This window comes from Achroia grisella, unplaced genomic scaffold (genome assembly GCF_030625045.1).
Source record: "Achroia grisella isolate CSIRO2021 unplaced genomic scaffold, CSIRO_AGI_Agris_v1 utg1422, whole genome shotgun sequence".
NCBI lineage: Eukaryota > Metazoa > Arthropoda > Insecta > Lepidoptera > Pyralidae > Achroia > Achroia grisella.
In genome coordinates this window covers 243,830-267,675 of record NW_026712631.1, presented here as the reverse complement: position 1 = coordinate 267,675, position 23,846 = coordinate 243,830, and the positions used below count along the sequence as shown (strand labels likewise).

General features: G+C 33.5%; 1 protein-coding gene across 1 annotated transcript in view; it reads right to left on the bottom strand.

Moving 5' to 3' along the window:
* Positions 1-3,863: 3,863 nt before the first annotated feature.
* LOC131855462 (neuroligin-1-like) overlaps positions 3,864-23,846 on the bottom strand; it is a 138,482-nt gene continuing 118,499 nt past the window's right edge. The window contains exons 12-15 of the mRNA XM_059206739.1: positions 13,995-14,193; positions 10,902-11,032; positions 10,256-10,338; positions 3,864-5,434 (exon numbers count right to left, since the gene is read on the bottom strand). Coding sequence (XP_059062722.1) covers positions 5,348-5,434; positions 10,256-10,338; positions 10,902-11,032; positions 13,995-14,193 — 500 coding nt within the window. The 3' untranslated portion in view covers positions 3,864-5,347. The remainder of the gene's footprint in view (positions 5,435-10,255; positions 10,339-10,901; positions 11,033-13,994; positions 14,194-23,846) is intronic.

Sequence of the window (23,846 nt, the reverse complement as noted above, 5' to 3'; positions counted from 1 at the left end):
ATTCAGAGTTTATCGTAAGAATGTGTTTGTCATTTTCGGATTTACCGCATTGCAGTGTGATATAGACAGACAGAATTTTTATATCAATTTTCATTATATATATAATCTGACGACCTCGGTGGTCTAGCGGTTTAGCTCACCGCTTTACGTCAGATGGTCGCGGGTTCGATCCTCGCACGGCACAAACATTTGTATTCATGAGTATGATTGTTTGTATCGGTCTGGGTGTTTTCTATGTATAATTTGTATGTATTTACGAAAAAAAATATTTATGTACTTGTATCAGTTATCTAGTACTCGTAACACAAGCTATAGTTAGCTTAACGTGGGACTGGATGGCGCTGTGTGAATTGTTCTGAGATTATTATTATATAAATAAAATTGTAGTATCGGTTAATAATATAAAAATAACCGTTAACGTACACAAAAGTAACATTTTTTACAATTTTTGTCTTTTTTTCCGGCTAATCTCTGTAATGGCTGGACCGATTTTGACGGTACATTTTTGATACCTTACGATAAAACAAGTTTAAATCATTATTATTGCATAGTATAAAACAAAGTCGCTCGCGTTGTCTGTCCCTATGTCTGCTTAAATTTTTAAAACTGCACAGCGGATTTTGAAGCGGTCTTTTTTAATAGATAGAGTGATTAATTAGGAAGGATTATATATATAACACATGTACATATGTGCGAACCCTGGCGAGTAGCTAGTTACTTACTGTAAAACAAACTCGCTGTCGCTGTCTGTCCCTATGTATGCTTAAATCTTTAAAATTTCTGCAACGGATTTTGAAGCGGTTTTTTAATAGATAGAGTGATTTAAGAGGAAGGTTTATATATAATACATGTACACCCGTGCGAAGCAGGAACGAGTAGCTAGTCTGTTATAAACAGTAATAGTCTGTTGATAAGCATTACGAGATAATGATTATCTCAGCTGAGGTCTACAGGTGTCATGGTCACGCGTGTCCTTCATCATTCGTAACTAAAGGAACTGAAGGTCCGATTACTATCTGTTACAGCAGACAAGAGCACTGATTCAAACTTCAACATCATCTTATCTTATCTCTTTAGTGTTTGCTTAAATCTTGGTAATAATCTTGGTAATCTATACATATAAATAAAATTGTAGTGTCTGTTTGTAATATTGAAATAACCATTTTTTACTACATGCATATGAGTATATATGCGATACATATACCAAAATATCATTTTTTATAATTTTTGTCTGTCTGTCTGTCGTTCTGTTTGTTCCGGCTAATCTCTGAAATGGCTGGACCGATTTTGACGGGACTTTTTTTAGCAGGTAACTGATGTAATAAGGAGTAACTTAGGCTACTTTTATTTTAGAAAAATAAAGTTAAATTCCACGCGGACGAAGTCACGGGAATAGATAGTTTTAAATAACTTCTTAAGCTAACTTCATATTGCTAGAATCGCTTGTGGATTTCTTTATTTGCTATTTCTTCGCGACCCTCGGACAGGTGCAGTGCTTATACTAAACCTAAAATCAGTGGTAGAATAAAAAAAAATATGACAATTCAAAAGTGCTTCATCATCTTAGCCGGGAAGACGTCCACTGCTGAAGAAAGGCCTCCCCTAAAGATCTCCACGACGATCGGTCCTGCGCTGCTCGCATCCAATACCTTCCAGCGATCTTGACCAGATCGTCGGCCCACCTGTAGGCTTCCCACGCTGCGTCTTTCGGTCCTCGGTTTTTTTTTCGGACTACTCTAATGCTGTTGGCCGCAGCTGGCCTTTACAGCTTCACCCGACGTTAGGGGGCGAGTGCAGATGGCACTCCAAACCCGCGGAAGGACTTATGGAGCGGCTGAAGGCCAATTCCTGCCTGACGGATACGACTTTAGTCTGAGGACACCACTACGGGTTCGAACCTCGGCTCAGGCCGTCGTAATTTCGATCCCCGTTTGAATTGGATGGGGGATCGATCGGAGGGGTGTACCGCCGCACCGCTATGTCCCTGCATTTTGAATCTGTAATATCTTCGGAAATATTCATTTAAATTACATGCTGTAAATGGCCATATTGATCTATATTAAATGGACAATGTATTATTTTTATCCAATTAAGTACCTTAACTTAATTGGATAAAAATTAATCCAAAATGTGAAAGAGAAAATCCTTAAGAGATAGACATATACCATCCCGGACTTTTTTGTTGATATTTTTAAAGAGTACAATACTGTAGTAAATTATGTTGAAAATCGATTTCAGACTGTAATCGATTTTGTTGGGACTTTCACTCGCAGATACGTAATGTTATAAGGAGTGAGTAAGCCTACTTGTAGTATATATAGTATTTTTAAATATTGAACCACTCGGTTAAAGTCGCGGTTAACAGCTAGTTATTACATAAAGAAACAATACTATACTACTAATTTATAGAACTCGTTACTATCAGAACTGAAAAGTCTATTCATATTTTAAACGACAAGTAAAAGATTTCCTCCTCAATATTAAGATTTCAGTATGGCATTTTGATTTATATTTAGTTTATTGTATTTTACTTTAAAAATTATGTATGTAGTTTATCTTATATATAAAATTCTCGTGTCACAGTTTTCGTTCCCATACTCCTCCGAAACGGCTTGGCCGATTCTCATGAAATTTTGTGAGCGTATTGAGTAGGTCTGATAATCGGCCAACATCTATTTTTCATCCTCCTAAATGTTAGGGGTAGTCCACCCCTAAATTTTTTTTTTTTTTTAGACAAAATTTTTAGTTTCTATTTTTTTATGATACAACATACAAAAATACGTACAATCCTAAATTTTCACCCTTCTATCATCAACCCCTATTTTTTATAGCGTTATTAATTTATATGGCAAAACAACGTTTGCCGGGACAGCTAGTAATATATATGTAGTTCATGTAAGTGTATCTAATTTAATACATATATGCTTGTTATGTTTTCAATTTAATTTCAATTCATATAATAATAATAATACTTATTATTAATTTCCTCAATCATCATTATATATTTGTTTGTTTTTAGTTTTCTCCTGTATGTATATTATCTACCTGTTCATTTTTCAATCCGTATCCCTAAGGTTGCCTTGAAAAGATTACTTTCAGCAATAAGACCGCCATATTGTAACGACACATGTTGTCCTTTAATATATTGTTTACCCCTTTTCTTTACTGTGTGTTACAAATAAATTATATTCTATCTATTGTCAGCTTCAATACATAAAGAACACTCAGTTGACTAATTTGTTACTTACATTTCAAATTTAAAATCATAGTGACGTGATGTTGGTGACGTCACGATTATGACGCCACCAATAGGAATAGAGATAGAGGGGCGGGCTGCTCTCACTCTGTTCGAGGCGACCGAGACGACCACACGTGAATGTACAGCGACGTAATTTATGTGGAGTGTAATTTGAGAAAAGAATAAAATAAAAGTACTGCTGCATCGACGTATCATTACTGAAACTTCCCAATACTAATGTTAATATGCAAATGAGTAGGTATATCGAAAATAAAATGATATCATCCAGGAAAAAATGGTCTTTAATAAAAACCTCATAACTGGCGTACTCACCAGTCTGCACAGATATTGACGACAATTTCTAATATTTACAGCAACAGGTGTTACATATCTAATCGTAATACTATATACAGACGTCCTTAACATACATATTTGATGAGAAATTACAAATACAATATATACACGCTGAATAATATTAAACAAAATTATTTCCAGTCAAAAAAAACGGGTACCGTACTCGATAAAACAAACACGACGGCGCCAACTAGAGAAATTAACGAATCAAAAGCATTCAAAAGGGTCCATTCAAATAAAAATATTTTGTTTGATTTTTATTACATTTGTTTAACGGCCGGAATACTATTTTTTTAATTTTCCTATATGCTTGTGTATTTTTACAATGTATACTTGTAGAAATAAGCTATATTGCATTGTGTGAAACAGAATTTGTTTAACACGAACAATAATATTATTGTTAACTGAAGCGAAGGTATCTAATGTGTCTGATGAGTGAGAGGTCCTGAGGGTTTTAAAAAGGAAAATATTGAGATAAAATAAAATACTACTAATATGACAGCGATATATAATAGAAAGTAACAATAAAGATGTCAAAGAATATTGTTTTAAAACTTAAAAATAGTTTTAAAACTCTTCAAGTAGTTCGCTACAGTTAACAATAAGTAAATTACTAGGATTTGTATTGAAATTATTGTAATCTTTACTTCTATAGATAATGAAATAATTCTGTTTAATAAACATGACGATTTTGAACAAGTTCCATACAATATTTGTCTCTATGAGACAGTAAATAAACATATGCTATTAATTTTAGTCCAGAGACAACTAATAAGTCGCAAAGTTTATACACAACATACTATTTCACATTAGAATTAAACGGAGTCACCGTGTATAAATAATAAATATTTCTAGAGTAAAGAAATACTTTATAAAATTCTCACAACATATACTCGACAACTAAAAGACTGATCATTATTTAACGTGAAGTTATTTATGATTATTTAATAAATGTATAAAATATTATTACTAAAGTTTAATGTTTAGTAACTAATATAGAAATTATTGGAATATTTGAACAGAAAACAACAATCATAGTTGTGCTCAATATGAATACAATTTCAGGTAATACTAAAGAATTACTGCACCATTCCTGATTACATTCTACGAGATTTAAATATATTAATATTTGATAATATATATACAATATATGAAACAGAAACATCAACAGGAATAATTAATAACAGATTAACGTTAAACGATAACAGATATATAAATAAAACAGATCATTGTACGTAGAGCCAACAGACACTAATGATTTAATTGGTCAGGAGGTAGATACAAGTGACATTGTCCTAATATATAATAATATAATCCGATACAAGTTATCCTCAGATGCATCAAGTGATATTAAATGCAGAGTATAAATTTACAGTTCACATTTTAGAGTTATAGTTAACAAAGAAACGAGTTTACTTACGTACAATTTAGATAACATTGCTATGTAGGTTTATGTATATTTAGTAATAGATATTTCATATCGTTTAATCTTGTATACTTTATTATTAAGACGTCTAAAATACTTCCCTGTTAGATTTGCTAAAGTGAAGAAAACTTCAAGAATTAATATTTCATTAACATAATTCTCTTAATTTTTTTTCATAGTTCATACAATTTGCACATAAATGTTTAATTTTAACGACAACTACATATACATACTATATCGTACGTTATCGTATTCATTAATATACGCGAGTAAACTCATTTACACAATTTCAAAACGAAATGTTCATTTCTCAGACTGTCAATAGTCTTCTAAACAGATATCTCCTGGATTTGGACGCGTTTTTTTGGCGGCGCGGCGTTGTTGGGTCTCTCTTTTAGTTCTGACTCGCTGCTGCGCTGTGAAAATCCATTGATATGTTAGTTCTATCTATTGTACATGTTTTTATGCAACTTGCAATATTAGTATCTGTTGTATAACAATAATTGTGTGTGTCTTTTATTGTCACCCTCAATATAACTTTTTATCAAAAAAGTCAAATATGTAGGGTACTCAAATATAATCATTCCATGTAAGCCTCAATACAAGTATACACATTAAAAACATGTTTCTAAAATATAAATGTGTTTTAATCCATAATATTGGCGACGAGTGATAAATTTATAGTGATAATAAATGTACAAACATGCAAGCCATTAAATTCCACGAGTACCGACCCGGGAATGAAGATTTTAGCCACTACATAGATAGGCTAAATTATTGTTTTGTGGCAAATGGAATTTGCGACGATAATGTGAAACTTGCTAATTTCTATACAATTTGTGGCTCTGAGGTGTTTGAAACGGTGCTAGCTTTGATAATACCAAGAAAATCACATGAAGTCAGTTTTAACTATGTGGTTGATTTATTGACAAAACATTATACACCTAAATCTAATGAAATCACCATGTCCTACAAATTTTACAACCGCAACCAAAGGGAAGGCGAAAAGGCGCTCGATTACTTAACAGAATTGAGGAAAATAGCTGCACATTGTAACTTTAGTAATTTGGAACGAAATCTTCGTGATCGTTTAGTATGTGGCATGCAAGATGAGAAATTGAAATTTGAGTTACTGAAACGAGACAACTTAACATACAAGGAAGTGGTGGATTGTCTAACAGCAGCAGAAACAGCACATCGTGACGTCACAATGATGCGTGCAGTGCAGCCGACCCCAAGTACATCCAGTTCAACATTTGAACCAATGGATATTGGTGCCATACGTGACAAAAATACCACCAATAATAGATACAGATTCTGTTATCGATGTGGTGATAAACATAGTGGTACATGTCGACATGTGAACTCTAAATGCAATTTTTGTCAAAAAATTGGGCATTTAGAGAAAATTTGTACACAGAAACGTAAAAATCAGAATATCCGTTACACAACTGAGGAAGATTCGAATATTCAGAATAATGATTCGCTCAACGGTATATATTGTGTGAATAATATAAATAATCTACAGAGAATACCGCCTATACAGGTTGATGTTTTATTGAATGGTTGCGAGACAAAAATGGAAATAGATTCGGGGGCATCATATTCAATAATAAATGTAAATACATTTGAAAAATTGCCTAAATACTTAAGGAATAAGTTACAACCAATGATTCTACGGTTATCAACATGGACAAATACATCACTGCACTTACTAGGACAATTAGATGTTGATGTGACATATAATTATAAGCAATGTCCATTAACAGTTATTGTTGCTAAAGGAAAAGGCCCTAATTTGTTGGGTCGGAACTGGTTTCAACCTCTAAATATTTCTATAAATAATATAAATTTAATAGAGCATGAGGGCATACAGTGTGAAGACTTACTAAATAAATATAAAAATATTTTTTCACATGGCTTATGTACCTACAAAGGAGAGCCTGTAGCAATACATTTAGTCCCAGGAGCTGTCCCTAAATTTATAAAGGCGAGACCAGTACCATATGCTCTGAAAGATCGCGTAGAACAAGAGATAGACAATTTGGTCAAAGACGGTGTATTGAAACCCATACCGTATTCAGAATGGGCAACTCCCGTAGTACCCATTGTAAAAAAAGATGGCAGCATTAGATTGTGTGGTGATTACCGAAGCACAGTGAATCAAGCTACAGAATCGGATACATACCCAATGCCGACTGCTAATGAAATTTTTGCGCTCCTGGCAGGAGGACGATTTTTTACAACTTTGGACCTGGATCGAGCGTACACACAGGTGCCAGTTGATGAACAGACATCAAAACTAATGACATTAAATACAACCAAAGGTCTGTTTTCAGTACATAGACTAGCATTTGGTGTTAAAGCCAGCCCAGGTATTTTCCAGCGAGCAATGACAGCATTACTTGCAGATGTCCCAGGAGTTGCTGTTCTGCTTGATGACATTATTATTACTGGTCATACACTAGATGAAATGAAAACTCGACTGAATATTGTTCTGCAACGTTTAACAAACAAGGGACTAAAGCTTAATCAAAACAAGTGTAAGTTTGGAAAGACGCAAGTTGAATTCTTGGGATTTCTAATAGATGCCGAGGGTATACACCCTGCAAAAAGTAAAATTAATGCAATAATAAACACGCCACCTCCAAGGAATGTTCAGCAACTTCAAGCATCCCTTGGATTATATAATTTTTATGAACGCTTTGTACCTCACAAAGCAACAGTTTTGGAGCCACTACATAGATTGTTGGACCAAAAGCAGGATTGGAAATGGAGTAAAGAGGAACAACAATCTTTTAATACCGCAAAAAGTTTACTTGCAAATGATGTCTGTCTTACACACTATGACACAAAGAAGAAACTGATTTTAACTTGTGATTCATCAGACTATGGGGTAGGAGCCGTTCTGGCACATATTATGGCTAATGGTGATGAGAAACCAATAGCTATGGGATCAAGAACACTACACCCACATGAAAGACGATATTCTCAATTAGATAAAGAGGCCACAGCAATTCTGTTTGGGATTAAAAAATTCAACAATTATTTGATGGGTCGTCGATTTACAATTATAACGGACCATAAACCGCTTCTGGGAATATTTGGGACTAAGAAGAAGATACCAGATATTCTTTCACCACGATTGACTCGTATATGTTTGACCTTAGCAGCACATGATTATGAAATTGAATATAAACGTGGTAAGGAAATTAGTAATGCTGATGGACTTAGCCGCTGGCCAATGCCAGTATCATCTCAAGATATTGATACTCCAGGGGAGGTTCTCTTAATAGCAGAAACACCACATGACTTGCCATTTGGTCCAAAAGACATTGAAAGAGCAATTTCTGGAGATCCAACTCTCCATAGAGTAAAATGGTTCATTTTAAAAGGGTGGCCAGCCCGAATTACAGATAAAGAGTTACATACATATTGGTTACATCGCTTGGAGTTGAGTATACAAGATGGCTGTATTTTATTGGGAAGTCGTGTGGTATTACCAAATAAACTTAGAGAGGACATGTTAAAACTATTACACCAAACTCATAATGGTATAGTACATACTAAAGCTCTGGCTAGGAGTTATGTATGGTGGCCACAAATGGACAGAGATATAGAGAAGATGATCAGCAACTGCCATTCCTGTTTAGAAAATAGAAATATGCCAACAAGATCATCACATGAATGGATTATGCCTGCTAGACCATGGTCCCGTATTCATGTTGATTTTGCAGGACCTTTTCAAAATAAAATATTTTTGATAGTAGTAGACTCATATTCAAAATGGCCTGAGGTTCACATTGTAAATTCTATGGCATCTAGCATTGTTATCAAACATTTACGATATATTTTTGCGCAACACGGGCTTTGTGAAACATTGGTATCAGATAATGGTACATCTTTCGTGTCAAAGGATTTTGAGGACTTTTTAGTGGCTAACAAAATAAAACACATTAGGACAGCACCATATCATCCCGCCACCAACGGGCAGGCCGAGAGAATGGTTCAAACTTTAAAAAATAAACTAAAAAAGATGACAGATGTACCTTGGGAAGTAAAATTACCAAGAATTTTGCTGACATTGCGTAGTACGCCTTGCACATCAACTAAGAGAAGTCCAGCCGAATTATTGATGAATAGACAGCTGCGGACTTTATTAGACACTGTTCACCCAAATATCAATCATTACAGAAAGACAGAAAATCAGATTATAGATAATGCAAATAGGAAGAATCGTGAAACTCAAGTTGGAAAGAAAGTAATGTACAGGAACTATGCTGAAGGTGAAAAGTGGAAATCTGGAACAATAATAGGGAAGGAGGGTCCTTCTAGCTATAGAATAGAAACAGAAAATGGAGAGTGTATGCATAGACACATAGATCAATTGGTAACACTTAAGGACACAGAGACAGAAGAGTTAAGAACACAGGGGACAGAAAGTGAAATACAAGAACAGGTAGCAGAAGTGGAGCAGGAATTGACAAATGAAAACTTAGGTGAAGATCAGACATGGGAAACAGTGCAGGAGCAAGATATAATTGAGATACCCAGTTGTGACCAATGGGCGGACATGCTGGGAATACCATCAACATCAAATGTGGGAAAGATTAGAAACAAACCCAAAGGACATTCTAAACTCCCTTATGATAGATTGTAAATAGGATAACCATACATTGTTGATTTTTTTCAAGAGTTTGTTAATATTAGTGTTAAGCTTGAGGGAAAGGTATGTTGTATAACAATAATTGTGTGTGTCTTTTATTGTCACCCTCAATATAACTTTTTATCAAAAAAGTCAAATATGTAGGGTACTCAAATATAATCATTCCATGTAAGCCTCAATACAAGTATACACATTAAAAACATGTTTCTAAAATATAAATGTGTTTTAATCCATAATAGTATCTTTATTCGGGTCAAATTTATCAGCAACAGCTGAGGCAGTTTCTGTTGCCAATTTTATATGTTTTTTATTGATTCTGTGCTTGTTAATCTGTTAATGTTGGCAATAAAGGTTACCATCTATCTTAATATAACTACATTAATTTTTATTTCAGTTTATAATATTTAGATAAACAGTTAGGCAGAAATTTGGCATATATGTAGTAACGTTACAGTTAAATAACGTTATTCTAAATCTAACATACGCGGATTTGTACTACCGTATTGTTGGATAGATTAGGTGGTAAAATTTATCACGTACTGTTTATTGGTATATTGTAGGATATCTTTACCTTGAGTGTACTCTTTCGAGGCGAAGTGATGGTTGTCGGATCGCTACTGAGAGACCCCGCTCTTGTGCGACTACTGCAGCTTCCTGTCGATAATTAATGAGACACTGTCGATACCAGTCTAATTTCTGAGATCAAAATCTTTAAAACAAAAAATAATCTCATCAATTTTTCTCTCTGTGAGATTAGTTCAGAATAGAAAATTATTTATTTAAACTAACTTTAATTTAAGCACTTTTGAAAAGTAATATTTTTTTTAATCTATCTCTCATTCGGAAAGTCTCATCATAAGAAGAACGATCTAGAAATTTGCGTGTTTCTCTTTTAAAACAATTGTTGTAACATTTAATTTTTAAGTTGAAATTTGTGGAAACTTCCAACTCAGTATCAAAATGTTAAATACACGAGCAACTAGTTAAGTAACTAAATAAAATAAAATCCAAGTGATTAGAGCAGCCCAGTCTCCACAAGCAGAAGAATGTACAACAATTCACAGATGTATGACATTATAACTATAAACTTCAATATTTATTTGATTGAACAAAATAAAGAATAACACTCTTAAATGAATATAATTTGAAGTTTTTGAAATTGTACTTCTTACAGAATTACTTTTACATTTATCTTTAGACGAAACATGAAAACTTACCTTCTCTTCTAGACCTGCGATGTGTGGTCCTACGGCGGCCGCGCTGCAGATAGATCCCAGCAAAGACCAGCACATTTAAAGCCAGCAAGAAACACCCGGCGCCAACAGTAACACCAAGTGCCACTGTATAACTGTCCACAAGAAAATAAATGATAACATTAAAGAGATAAATAATAAATCACTGGGAACACTCTTTGAATAATTATTTTACAACACCGATGACAGTTCAAATTCTATTAATGCAAACGATGCGAGATTTCGTAAAGAATGCTGTTAATAATTCGCTAACAGCAATTGGCTTATTAAAGTTTAAATGAACATTTGAGAACATTTCTAAAAATGTTCTAACAATGATGAAACACCAATCAGAATGTTCCAATGTTCCCAATAATGATAAAAATAGTAATAATAACTTGTTCTTCGCGCTCGTTTGAAAAATTACCCCCATTATTCTTGGACTGAGCAAAGTCCAGTTAATTCTGCGCGAAGTTCGATGCCATCAATTACCATTATCACGCGTATCCAGTTGTGTCTTGAAAAAACTCGGGGACCTTAGAGAAATGACTCGCATTAAGACATTATTTGTGAGACAAAACGGGACAATATTGTGGGAGGTAAACATCTAGGTAAACACATTAGTGGAATTACGTGTTCGCAGCGGGGCCGGCCGATCAATCTTGTTTATGCAGGAGTCTGGTAGCTCCTCGAAACGGTTGGTTTAACGGTGAGTGTAGTGTTTAAACTCAAAGCAATCTGATGAGCCAGAGGCACTTAGTAAACTACAATATCAATGCAATGCTAAAATAAATAACTATTTCAAATGACAAATATTAAATTCAAAATTAATTAGAATTCTGGATAGAGAGACCAAAGTTATATGTTCAGGCTGGAATTAATAACTTTATTAGATTAAAATAAGCTCAGTAAAGTACGGAGAAATTAGATTAACTATAATTAGGTTTGCCGTAACAGTGGACAAAATGAAGTCGTCAAGTCAAGTAGATACTTTCAACTATATTTAGCATATTTATTTATTCTATTTATTTTTTGCGTATATTTTTAACATCATCATTACATAGTATAAAATAAACTCGCTGTCTCTGTCTGTCTCTATGTATGCTTAAAACTTTAAAACTACGCAACGGATTCTGAAGCGGTTTTTTTTTAATAGATAGAGTGATTCTAGAGGAAGGTTTATATATATAACACATGTATACGCAGGCGAAACCGAGGTGAGTAGATAGTTCAAAATTCAAAAATTCAAAATTCAAAATATCTTTATTCATGGCGAAACCGAGATGAGTAGATAGTTATTTATATAATATTACATTTCTGTCACAGTTATTATATAATATTACAGTTACCAGTCAGCTTTGTATCCATCTTAAGTTTCAAACCCGAAGAAACATTTTCTAGTCTTCATATTATTTTTATTTTCATAATACTATTTATTAACTACCAAAATTATATCATATTATGTGTTTGTTGTTTTATTTAACGATTTTCAATTCAATTCAATCAAATTTCAATGAAATGAAACGAATGAAACAAATCAGATTATATTATAATCATATTGAAAATGTATATTCTGTTTAATTGGTTTTAAGATACTTTTTTTAAATGAATAAAGAGGTCATAAATAAATTATTAATAATATTAAAACATAACGTGTTTACAAATTTGAGTTCAAAATTACCTGCACACTAAAGCAGATCATTAATTTTAATATTCATAATAGCAAAGCGAGAGGAGATATCTTGCAAAGTTACATATACATTAACAATAGACTTCAAATTACTCCAAAGATATTTATATTAGTAATTAGTTAGTTAATTAGTCCTAATAACTTCAACAATACAAGTACAAATAGCAGCACTGTTAATGTTTTGAATTTTAATACTCATTCAGCGGCGATCCAAGAAACACTGAGGGAACAAATAATTTTTGTACAACATAAAACACGCTTACATTATTCTTGTCTGTTTAATCGGTTTTCTTCAACGATAAAATAAACAGGTGTACTCTGAAAATTAACAAAACGTAGACCTTTAATTAGGGTGTACATTTTGCTTCAAAACAACACTACGTGAATTCATTGTAGATTTTGATACGGCTGGAGCGGTAAATGAGTTGTGAAATGTAGTAAACGATAAAATGTTGATCAATTTTATCGTTTACTAAATATACCCACCAAAATTTTGGTTTTGACTTTTAAGTTCGGAACAACGTTATACATAAATGCAAAATGTGTTCATATGTCATCTATACATATAAATAAAATAGGAGTATCTATTTGTAATATTGATATAAACGTTTTTTACTACATGCATATGAATATAAATACCGTACATACACCAAGATAACATTTTTCACAAATTTTGTCTCTCTGTCTATCGGTCTGTTTATTCCGGCTAATCTCTGAAATGGCTGGACCGATTTTGACGGGACTTTTATTGGCAGGTATCTGAGATAATAAGGAGTAACTTAGGCTAGCTTTATTTTAGAAAAATCTATTATTTTAGAAAAATAAAGTTAAATTCCATGCGGACAAAGTCGCGTGTACAGCTAGAATAGAATATTTACTAATATTACCGTCTCATCATCACCATTATCTTATTCTACCTTCTCTTATTACATATTTTTTTGGAATCGGTGTAGTATGTTTTTCTGTATTTCTATTATCTGCCATAGCTTTACTGACTCTCTACCATGCGATATCACTGCTTATTGATTCTATCAATCTTTTTTTAAGTCTTTCTCAACACTTATAGTCATCGATACTTTATACTTTATCATTTAATGTCTTTCATTGAATATTATTTTTATGACTAGCTTCAGACCAAGATTTCGTTTCAACGTAAATATTGAATTCATTTCGCTTATTGTTTATATTGTATTTTTTACATTGCACTGAATAAAATATTTTCTTTCTTTCTTTCTTTCTTTCTTTTTTTCTTTCTTTCTTTTTTTTTCTTTCTTTCTTATTGTAGTATTCATGCAATTGGACAATTTTAGTTGTCTCAGAATTTTTTAAGTGACATCTAAAAAATTCTGAGTCAACTAAAATTAAGGTATGTACTATGAGGATCTTACCTGTAATATTGAGAGTCCAGGGTAGTCAACGAGTCTTCTTTTGGTGTCGGCTGTGGCGCTGGTAGTGCGGACAGCGCAGGCCGTGGTGATGGTGAAGGCTCACACTCCTCCAGATCTGGTGGTTCTTCCTCTATTTCCTGACTCTCTTCTTCATCGTCTAACGATGCCGTTGTTGTGTACAACTCGGGAAATATCTCACCTGAGTAATGAAGTTCAGATATCATCATTACATAGTGTAAAATAAAGTCGCTGTCGTTGTCTGTCCCTATGTATGCTTAAGACTTTAAAAATTCGCAACGGATTTTGAAGCGGTTTTTTTTATAGATAGAGTGATTCAAGAGGAAGGTTTATATGTATAATACATGTACATCCGTGTAAAGTCGGGGTGAGTAGCTAGTAATCAATAATGTGAATAATTTCTTTAATACACTTTGATAGCAATATATCATGTCAGCTCCATGACCCCCCTGGAAACCATAATTGATAAATTCTTGGTGAATTCAACGCATTCCGGAAGCGCAAATGAATCAACATAACAAAGTAAGCGAAGTTATTACGGTTTCTAGACGACTGATAACATATTTTTTCTAAATATATACATACTAGCTACTCGCTCCAGCTTCGCACGGGTGTACATGTATTATATATACAATTCTTGAATCACACTATCTATTAAAAAAACTGCTTCAAAATCCGTTGCGTGGTTTTAATGATATAAACATACATAGAGACAGACAGCGACAGCGACTTTGTTTTATATATGACAAACTGATGGATATTGCATTAAAATCTGTTGCTAAGTTTAAATTTAGGGACATAAGAGAACAGACAGGTTTTTCAAGAAGGGTATATTAAGGTTTCTTAAGGAGCTGCAACGCGCACTTGATACCCCTAGTGTTACAAGCGTCCATAAGCTACGATAACCGTTTACCATCAGATGGGTCGTTGCCTGTTTGCCAGCGACGTGGTACAAAAAGACAGCGGCGGTGATTTTGTTTTATACTATATAAATATTGTAAGAGACACACCAAATATGCTTTTACTGATTAAACAGATTTTACATTTGTATAAATGAATTTAGAGTAGCAAAAACTAATTTTCAACAACATAAATCGTGTTACAGCCAACCAAAGTGTAACAATCATAAAGTATCTCACTATCGCAAAATGACTTTTTAAGTGAATATAAAAGTTTCCCCATTTTGCGGATCCTCTCTGACAAACACGATAATTTAATATTTTCATATTACGACCCCGGTTTACTGCCATACATTCACGTGTTATATTTTGTAAGCCGTTATACTTTAATGTAACAAGTTGTAAAAAAATTATCATAGATTTAGTGGCGTATTAAATTTTAAGGATATTTCACATTCTGCCTATTAATAAATTCTAAATATTCTTCAAGTAATTTACTTATTAAGTAAAGTTTATTACACTACACAATACAGCTAAATATATGTGTAAGTTAAACTTGAATTTAAAAACTAAATTACAAACATTAATAATAATAATCTCAGGACAATTCACACAGCGCCATCTAGACCCAAGTTAAGCTAGCTAACGCTTGTGTTATGGGTACTAGACAACTGATACAAATACATAGATATATTTTTTTTCATAAAACATACATACTATACATATGTAGAAAACACCCAGACCGATACAAACAGTCATACTCATGAATACAAATGTGTGTGCCGTGCGAGGAATTAAACTCGCGACGTACGGACGTAAAGCGGGGTGCTAGACCGCTATACCACAGAGGTCGTCGAAACATAACGAAGCAAAACTTTCTAACAGTTCAGTCTATTTTTAGAGTTAACTACGTAATACCGAATTATGTCTAACAGTCTGCAAAAGATCAAATAAGATTGTATAGTAAATACTATTACGTTATCAATATTTTGAGGAGCTTCATGTATTTTACACACGCAGTTCAGTTCCCCAGCCACTTGTTGCGTGTTAGGAATACGTTTGGAATCTGACAAAAATAACGATCGCGATCGGAAATAGCAATAAAAAGGGGAAATTGCGTACAATTAAGGAAATTCTACGTTAACATGTTGTACGAACGTACTGTTGTTGGAATATGAAGTTCTGACAACGTTACAACTCGCAAATGTTATGTGGAAATGTTATGAATATTCGTTTAGTGGCTGAGAAGTTAGCAAGTTGGAATTGTAGTTGTTACTATGTGTTGTTGTGTGTCACAATGTTTATTCGAAATTAAAATTAAAATGTTCTGTATACAAAAATATATAATACAATTTTTTAGAAAAATGCAATATTGTTGTTTAATATACATTATAATGATCTCAGGACAATTCACACAGCGCCATCTAGACCCAAGTTAAGCTAGCTAAAGCTTGTGTTATGGGTACTAGATAACTGATACAAATACATAGACTTTTTTTATAAATACATACATATTATACATAGAAAATACCCAGACCGATACAAACAATCATACTCATGAATACAAATGTTTGTGCCGTGCGAGGAATCGAACCCGCGACCATTGGACGTAAAGCGGTGTGCTAGACCGCTAGATCACCGAGGTCGTCAATATATAAACTATAAAAGTATGTGGCCAGTACGTCAGCAACACTATGAATACAAAACTAATGATAATATAAGAAGAAGAAAGAAAGAAAGAAAACTAACTAAAAGAAATATAAACTCCAGCCACGTAAATAAGGCCATAGCTGTCTTATTACAAAAAGATAAATCTGGTTTAAGCACTAGTAATAAACCATTGACCAAAGTATTCCTTATTACAAAACGAAGTTTATCTCTAAACCGTGATTCGTCTCTGGTCTAAAGTTAGACCTGCGATGCCCCTAGTTTAACAGTGGTCTAAATGCAAAAAGTCAAACTCCATTTTTAAATATTGTATGTATTATAAGTTGTTGTTTTTTGAAAAATAGCTTAATTAAAAATATATAAGGTAATTGTACAATAATAAAAAAATATAAAAAACGTTATTTGGTATTTTATTCATTCTTTTGACTTTGAAATAGTCACCATCCGGATCGGTCCAATAAAAATATCTCGCAGTTCCTCCGTTCCTTTTCTCCGTGTACTTGAAATTTGAAACTGATTTTCAGCTTAATAGTACGTTAATAAATATTACATATTAATGAAATAATTATAATGAAGACATAGATAAATACAAATATAATTATTTTTACTTCATACATTTTTCTTTAAAGTAATAGTATTTCTGATCATTTCAGTTTTCTGGTAAAACGGAACGTAATTGTACGCTAACAGAGATGAGTGACTGATTTCTATATGGAATACATAATGAACGATTTAACTGTAGTACTAAGTAGTCCTCTGGTAGATCTGGATTCATAATAATGTAAGATTTATTCCAAGTATTAACTTTAGGAATGGTTTAAACGTACGAGTTTTAACAGTTTTTTTTTGTAAGGCCGTAGGTATTTAGAACAAACGGTAAATAAAGTGAACAACTCATTTCATAAGCCTTGTTAATTGTTTAATGTGCATTATTTTTTTTTAATAAAGTCGTCATGTAAAGTTCTGCGTACAAAAAGATTCAAAATGATCCAAGTGATACCAGACTTACTCGGTCTTATTACAAAAAAAATAAACCTGGTTTAGCACTAGTAATAAATCATTCACCAATGTAATCCTTATTACAAAACGAAGTTTATCTCTAAACCGTGATTCGTCTATGGTCTAAAGTTAGACCTGCGATGACCCTAGTTTAACAGTGACTGAGTTTACTGAGAGATCAGCTATGCTACGCTACGCATATACTACTACATACTAAGTAACGCAGTTTTCAGCAATAGTTTCAAGAGGAAGGTTTATGTATAACTAGAGTTTGCGCGCGGCTTCGCTCGCGTTAATTTATCTCCTTAGGAGTGTAATTTATCGAAATCAATTCTTAGGGGATGCCTACGTCATAGTAGCTTTATGCATGCAAAGTCTCAGCCCGATTGGTTTAAAATTGACAAAGTTTCATACAAACTTTCATCACCAATTTTATCCACTTGGGGGTAGAATTAATCATTTCTTAGCGGATGCCTACGTTATAACATCTACCTGCATGCCAAATTTCAGGCCGATCCGTCCAGTGGTTTGGGCTGTGCGTTGATACATCACTATGTCCATCACCTTTGAAATATATATATTTACATATGTGTTATAGTATAGAACAAGTCGAGAAATTCAAAGATTTGTAGCATCTGAGCGAATACAGGAAGGGTCGCTAGTCATTTTCATTACATAGTATAAAACAAAGTCGCTATCGCTGTCTGTCCCTATGTATGCTTAAATCTTTAAAACTACGCAACGGATTTTGAAGCGGTTTTTCTAATAGATGGAGTGATTCAAGAGGAAGGTTTATATATATAACACATGTACACCGATGCGAAGCCGGAGCGAGTAGCTAGTACAGTATAAAAAGAAATCAATTCCGCTGTATGTTCGTTAAATGTTTTAAACTACGCAACGGTTTTGATGCGGTTTTTAGCAATAAATAGAGCAATTCAAGAGGAAGGTTTATATGTATAATAAATAAAAGAATATAGGTAAGATACCATTTTAAACTCATCTCCACTAATCAAACAATCCACTGCGATGTTTTATTAGAGCGGTCGTGTTAATGAGCTCACAAAACTTGGACAACCAAATGTATAGGGCGCACAGTGATTTCCAGTAAAGAACAAACCCGAAGTTGTGCGTATCCGTTTGGGCAGAGTTCATATAGGTACAAAGGGCTGGCTCACAATCGAGCCCTCGCCTGCCCATTACCGCCCCGGGCTATTGTTGTTTCACCTACTTGAAAGGAAACTAAAGAAACAAAATTCAATGGTTTCATACAGTACACGCTCGTGTTGGAAACGTCTTTTTATTAATGTTTTCTCTGTTTGTTGATACCTACGCTTTCTTTGTTTGCTGTTTCCTTAATTCGATATAAAAGATTACGTTTCTCTGCGTTGTATTTGTTTTTGTTATTTTTTTATTAACCGACATTAATTGTTACAAAGGATTCGTGAAATTAGTTATTTTGTATTTACTGCTCGTTGGTGATGCGAGAATTGTATACGAGTATTAAATTTTCTTTCGTAAAAAATATTAAATTTGTTTTGCGGAAACCTTTTTTAATGAACATGGTAACACTGTCAATTTTCTCTCCAAATTATTTTTTTGCGGAAATCTTTTTGAATGAACATGGCTACACTGTTAATTTTTTCTCCCAAATCTTTTTGCGGAAACTTTTTTGAAAGAACAGGGCAACATTGCAGATAGTCTGCTATGATCGAGACTCAACAGAATAAGAAGATCCTTGGTTTTGAGCTTTAAATACGGCCCAAATCTTGAACATAACTTTGCAGATGTTAAGATAGTCTTTACTTTTTTTACCACGATGCTTGGCATAAATCATACGGTGTATATGATGGTAAATAGATAGTTACCGTAGCCTATGGACGCCTGAAACCAAATTTGACGAGCGTGTTGCCGACTCTTAAGAAACCTTAAAATACCCTATGAAAATCTCATCCTCTGTAGCCGAAAATCTCATGCTATACTCTCTAGTGCAGGGTAGGCGAACCTTTATGGATCGACGGGCCATTTTTTGCAAAAAATGTTTAATGGGGTCATTGACGTGCCATCAAATAATTTTGACTTTCTGATATAATAAATACTATCAAAACTCTCTATGAAATAAAGTAAAAAGAGGTACATTTTGGATTGTTTTCATTACACGCATAAATTAAATTATTGTAAAATTAGTGCGACTTCTGCTGCTGCAGGTTAGATGACAAATAATTTATATCACGCTTGTACGATGTTACTTTTAGCATAATGCATGCTGAACTGGATACATCTGTCAAACGGTTTCTAACCGAGTTTTTAATGTTATTCATCTCTGAAAATAATGACTCGCAGGCATAGGTAGGTGAAAATATTGTTAAAATAGCATGAGCCAGCTTCTTCAAACAGTTTTATGATCGACGACGTGCCCAAATTATTGTGTTGCGTGCCGTCAATGGAACACGTACCATTGGTTCGCTTACCCTGCTCCAGAGAAAACCTCAGCAGGTGAAGTATTCCAAAATGTACGCGGCAGGAAGCTCTGAAACCTTTATACAAACGTAATTAATAAAAGCTGAATTTCCACGATCGGCGTTTCGTTACAACCGTTTGCTGAACAGATTCCCGTTATATCGGCACAATAGCGCCATTGTTTCCTTGCCTCCATTCTCCATTCTTTACATAGCGCTCATTATGGTGGAATTTGAGATACCCGTAGACAATTAATATCAAATTCCTTGAACTGTAATCCAGCGGGTTTTATTCGATCGCTCATTTTTGTGTTAAAACGGTTGCTTCATTAATGAATTCATTAATCAAGTTTCGATGAACGAGCTCCGATTGCGGTTTTGATTTATTGTACGGACAGAACGCTGGTTTATCTAATAACTCAAGTATAAATATGACGTTACCAAATTTTTAAGTTTTCCGTAAAAGGAGAGAAAAATTTAAAGTAATTTCAAATTCATTTACGATGATTACTTGGCCGTTTATTAACTGAGAATATAGAATTTTTTTGCGCAAATCTTTTTGAATGAACATGGCAACACTGTCAATTTTCTCTCCCAAATTTTTTCGCGAAAACTTTTTTGAAAAATCATCGATTTTAGCAGACTTACTACAATGTTGCCAACATTGTAGTAAGTCTGCTAAAATCGAGACTCAACAGAATAAGAAGATCCTTGATTTTGGGCTTTAAATACGGCCCAATTCCTGAACATAACTTTGCAGATGTTAAAATAGTGTTTATTTTTTTCATTAATGAATTCGTTAATCAAGTTTCGATGAACGAGCTCCGATTGCGGTTTTGGTTTATTGTACGGACAGAATGCTGGTTTATCTAATAACTCAAGTATAAATATGAAGTTACTACATTTTTAAGTTTTCCGTAAAAGAAGTGAAAAATTTAAAGTAATTTCAAATTCATTTACGATGATTACTTGGCCGTTTATTAACTGAGAATATTGAATTTTTTTGCGGAAATCTTTTAGAATGAATATGGCAACACTGTCCAAAATTTTTTTTCTCTTCCAAATTTTTTTACGGAAACTTTTTTGAAAAAACATGGCAACATTGTAGTAAGTCTGCTAAAATCGAGACTCAACAGAATAAGAAGATCCTTGATTTTGGGCTTTAAATACGGCCCAATTCCTGAACATAACTTTGCAGATGTTAAAATAGTGTTTATTTTTTTCATTAATGATTGCGGTTTTGATTTATTGTACGGACAGAATGCTGGTTTATCTAATAACTCAAGTATAAATATGAAGTTACTACATTTTTAAGTTTTCCGTAAAAGAAGTGAAAAATTTAAAGTAATTTCAAATTCATTTACGATTATTACTTGGCCGTTTATTAACTGAGAATAATTTATGCAAAAATATTATAAAAGAAATGATTTTTAATCAACTAAACTTAATATAGTAATTTTTTTAATTCTATCGCTCATTCGGAACGTAGACTCATCACAAGAAGAATGAGCAATAAACTTGCGTGTTGCCCTTTTAAATAAATGTTATAGTTGCCTATACTACGCTTGTAGATTTATTACTTTCTTACAATTTCACACATTTATGTCACGCTACCTTGCGATAGTGGCGCCAATGCGAACATGTGATCCGCTTTCTTTTTTTTTAAGTGCTATAGTTTCCTAGTATGAGGCAAAGATCAGCACGAACAGTTACCATTAGAATAGAATAGAAAAGAAATCATTTATTCAAATAAACTTAATTTAAGCACTTTTGAATAGTCAACAATTTTTTTTTAAATCTACCTTATATTCGGAAAGCTGTCTCATCACAAGAACAATAAGCAAGAAACTTGTGTGTTGCTCTTTTAAACAATCCTTGTAAGTTCACATTTTACAAGTCGAAACGTGTGAATACAAACTACCAACCAGCTAATTTATTTAGGCTCAAATGTAAAAACACAATAAGATTAAATCAGTCGTAGTGATAAGAGCAGATCAGTCCCTACAAGCAGCACTCGTTCACGAGTATGACGGATGAGCCAGCCATCACTGCGGTCGACTATATTTTAGGGAGCACAATGACCCGGCCCACCACGCCGCCACATGTCTGGACATTTTAGTGAGCATGACTACTCATTCCACTCGACCTCGTCATAGCTACTTATTTAAATTTATTATATGGTAGTTACAGTATTCGCACTTTACATGAGGATGCATGCGGCAATCGCTACAAAAGCCGCTACGCTATCATATATCAAGAAAGCAGTATGAAAAATAAATTATAACGATGTCCGCTAAAATTTTTGTTTTAGTACAATTAGTTTATTAATTATATAATTAATTAATTACATTGTACAAAGAATCGAAGACACTACCATCATAAGGCTATATACTAAACCGCTAGACTACTGAACCCGTTGACTATATCATTATCATTACATAGTATAAAACAAAGTCGCTGTCGCTGTCCGTCCGTCCCTATGCATGCTTAAATCTTTAAAACTACTCAACGGTTTTTTTAATAGATAGAGTGATTCAAGAGGAAAATTTATATATATACATATATAATTCCACGCGGACGAAGTTGCGGGAATTATATATGTATATATATAAATTTTACTTTATTTTACTAAAATAAAAGAATATTTCTAAAATAAGAGTAGCCTAAGTTACTCCTTATTACATGAGCTACCTGCCAAAAAGTCCCGTTAAAATCGGTCCAATCATTTTAGAGATTAGCCGGAACAAACAGACCCACAGACAGACAGACAAAAATTGTAAAAAGTGTTTTTTTAATGCATGTACGATATAAATATTCATATACATTTAGTAAAAAACGGTTATTTCAATATTACAAACAAACACTCCAATTTTATTTATATATGTTGTATAGATACCCGTGCAAAGCCGGGGCGAGTAGCTAGCAATAAAATAAATGAGATAAAACACATTTCATTTTAAGAACTCGCCCCCGTGAATGAGGGCGCGTCAACGTAAGTCCCCACTCGATAGTGTTTCAGAACATTTATTAAGGGGGAAACTGGAAACGTTTAATGAGGGTGTTCCGTACGCAGAGGGGTGGGAAATCGCACTAATGGCCGTGGATAACAAGACGTGTTCCATTTAAATGGCAACACTAAAACCACCAATTTGAATTGCACAGATAATACAATAGTTATCTCCATTATTGAAATTGTACGTATTGCCTCTAATTGGGGTAAGATTGGTAACTATATTCGAAGTGGAAGTAATTATATATTATACAATAGAATAGAATAGAATAGAAAAACATTTATTCAAATAAACTTAATTTATGCACTTTTGAATAGTCAAAATTTTTTTTAAATCTACCGGTTATTCAAAGCTGTTTCATCACAAGAAACTTGTGTGTTCTATATTTAAATAATCCTTATAAGTTCACATTTTCAAGTAGAAACGTGTGAATACAAACTACCAACTAGAACTAATTTATTAGGTTCAAATATAAAAACACAATAAGATTAAATCAATCGTAGTAATAAGAGCAGATCTGACCCTACAAGCAGCACTCGTTCACGAGTATGACGTATGAGCCAGCCATCACTGCGCTCGACGATATTTATATATTGTTATAAATGACATTTCCGGCCCACCACGCCGCCGCATGTCTGGACATTTTAGTGAGCATGACTACTCATTCCACTCGACCACGTCCCAACTACTTAAAATTACTATATGGTAATTACAGTATGTTTTTGATATACACAATACAGATCTAACATTTCATTAATAACAGCGATTTAATCGCTTTATTTCCGACTAGCCACTCGC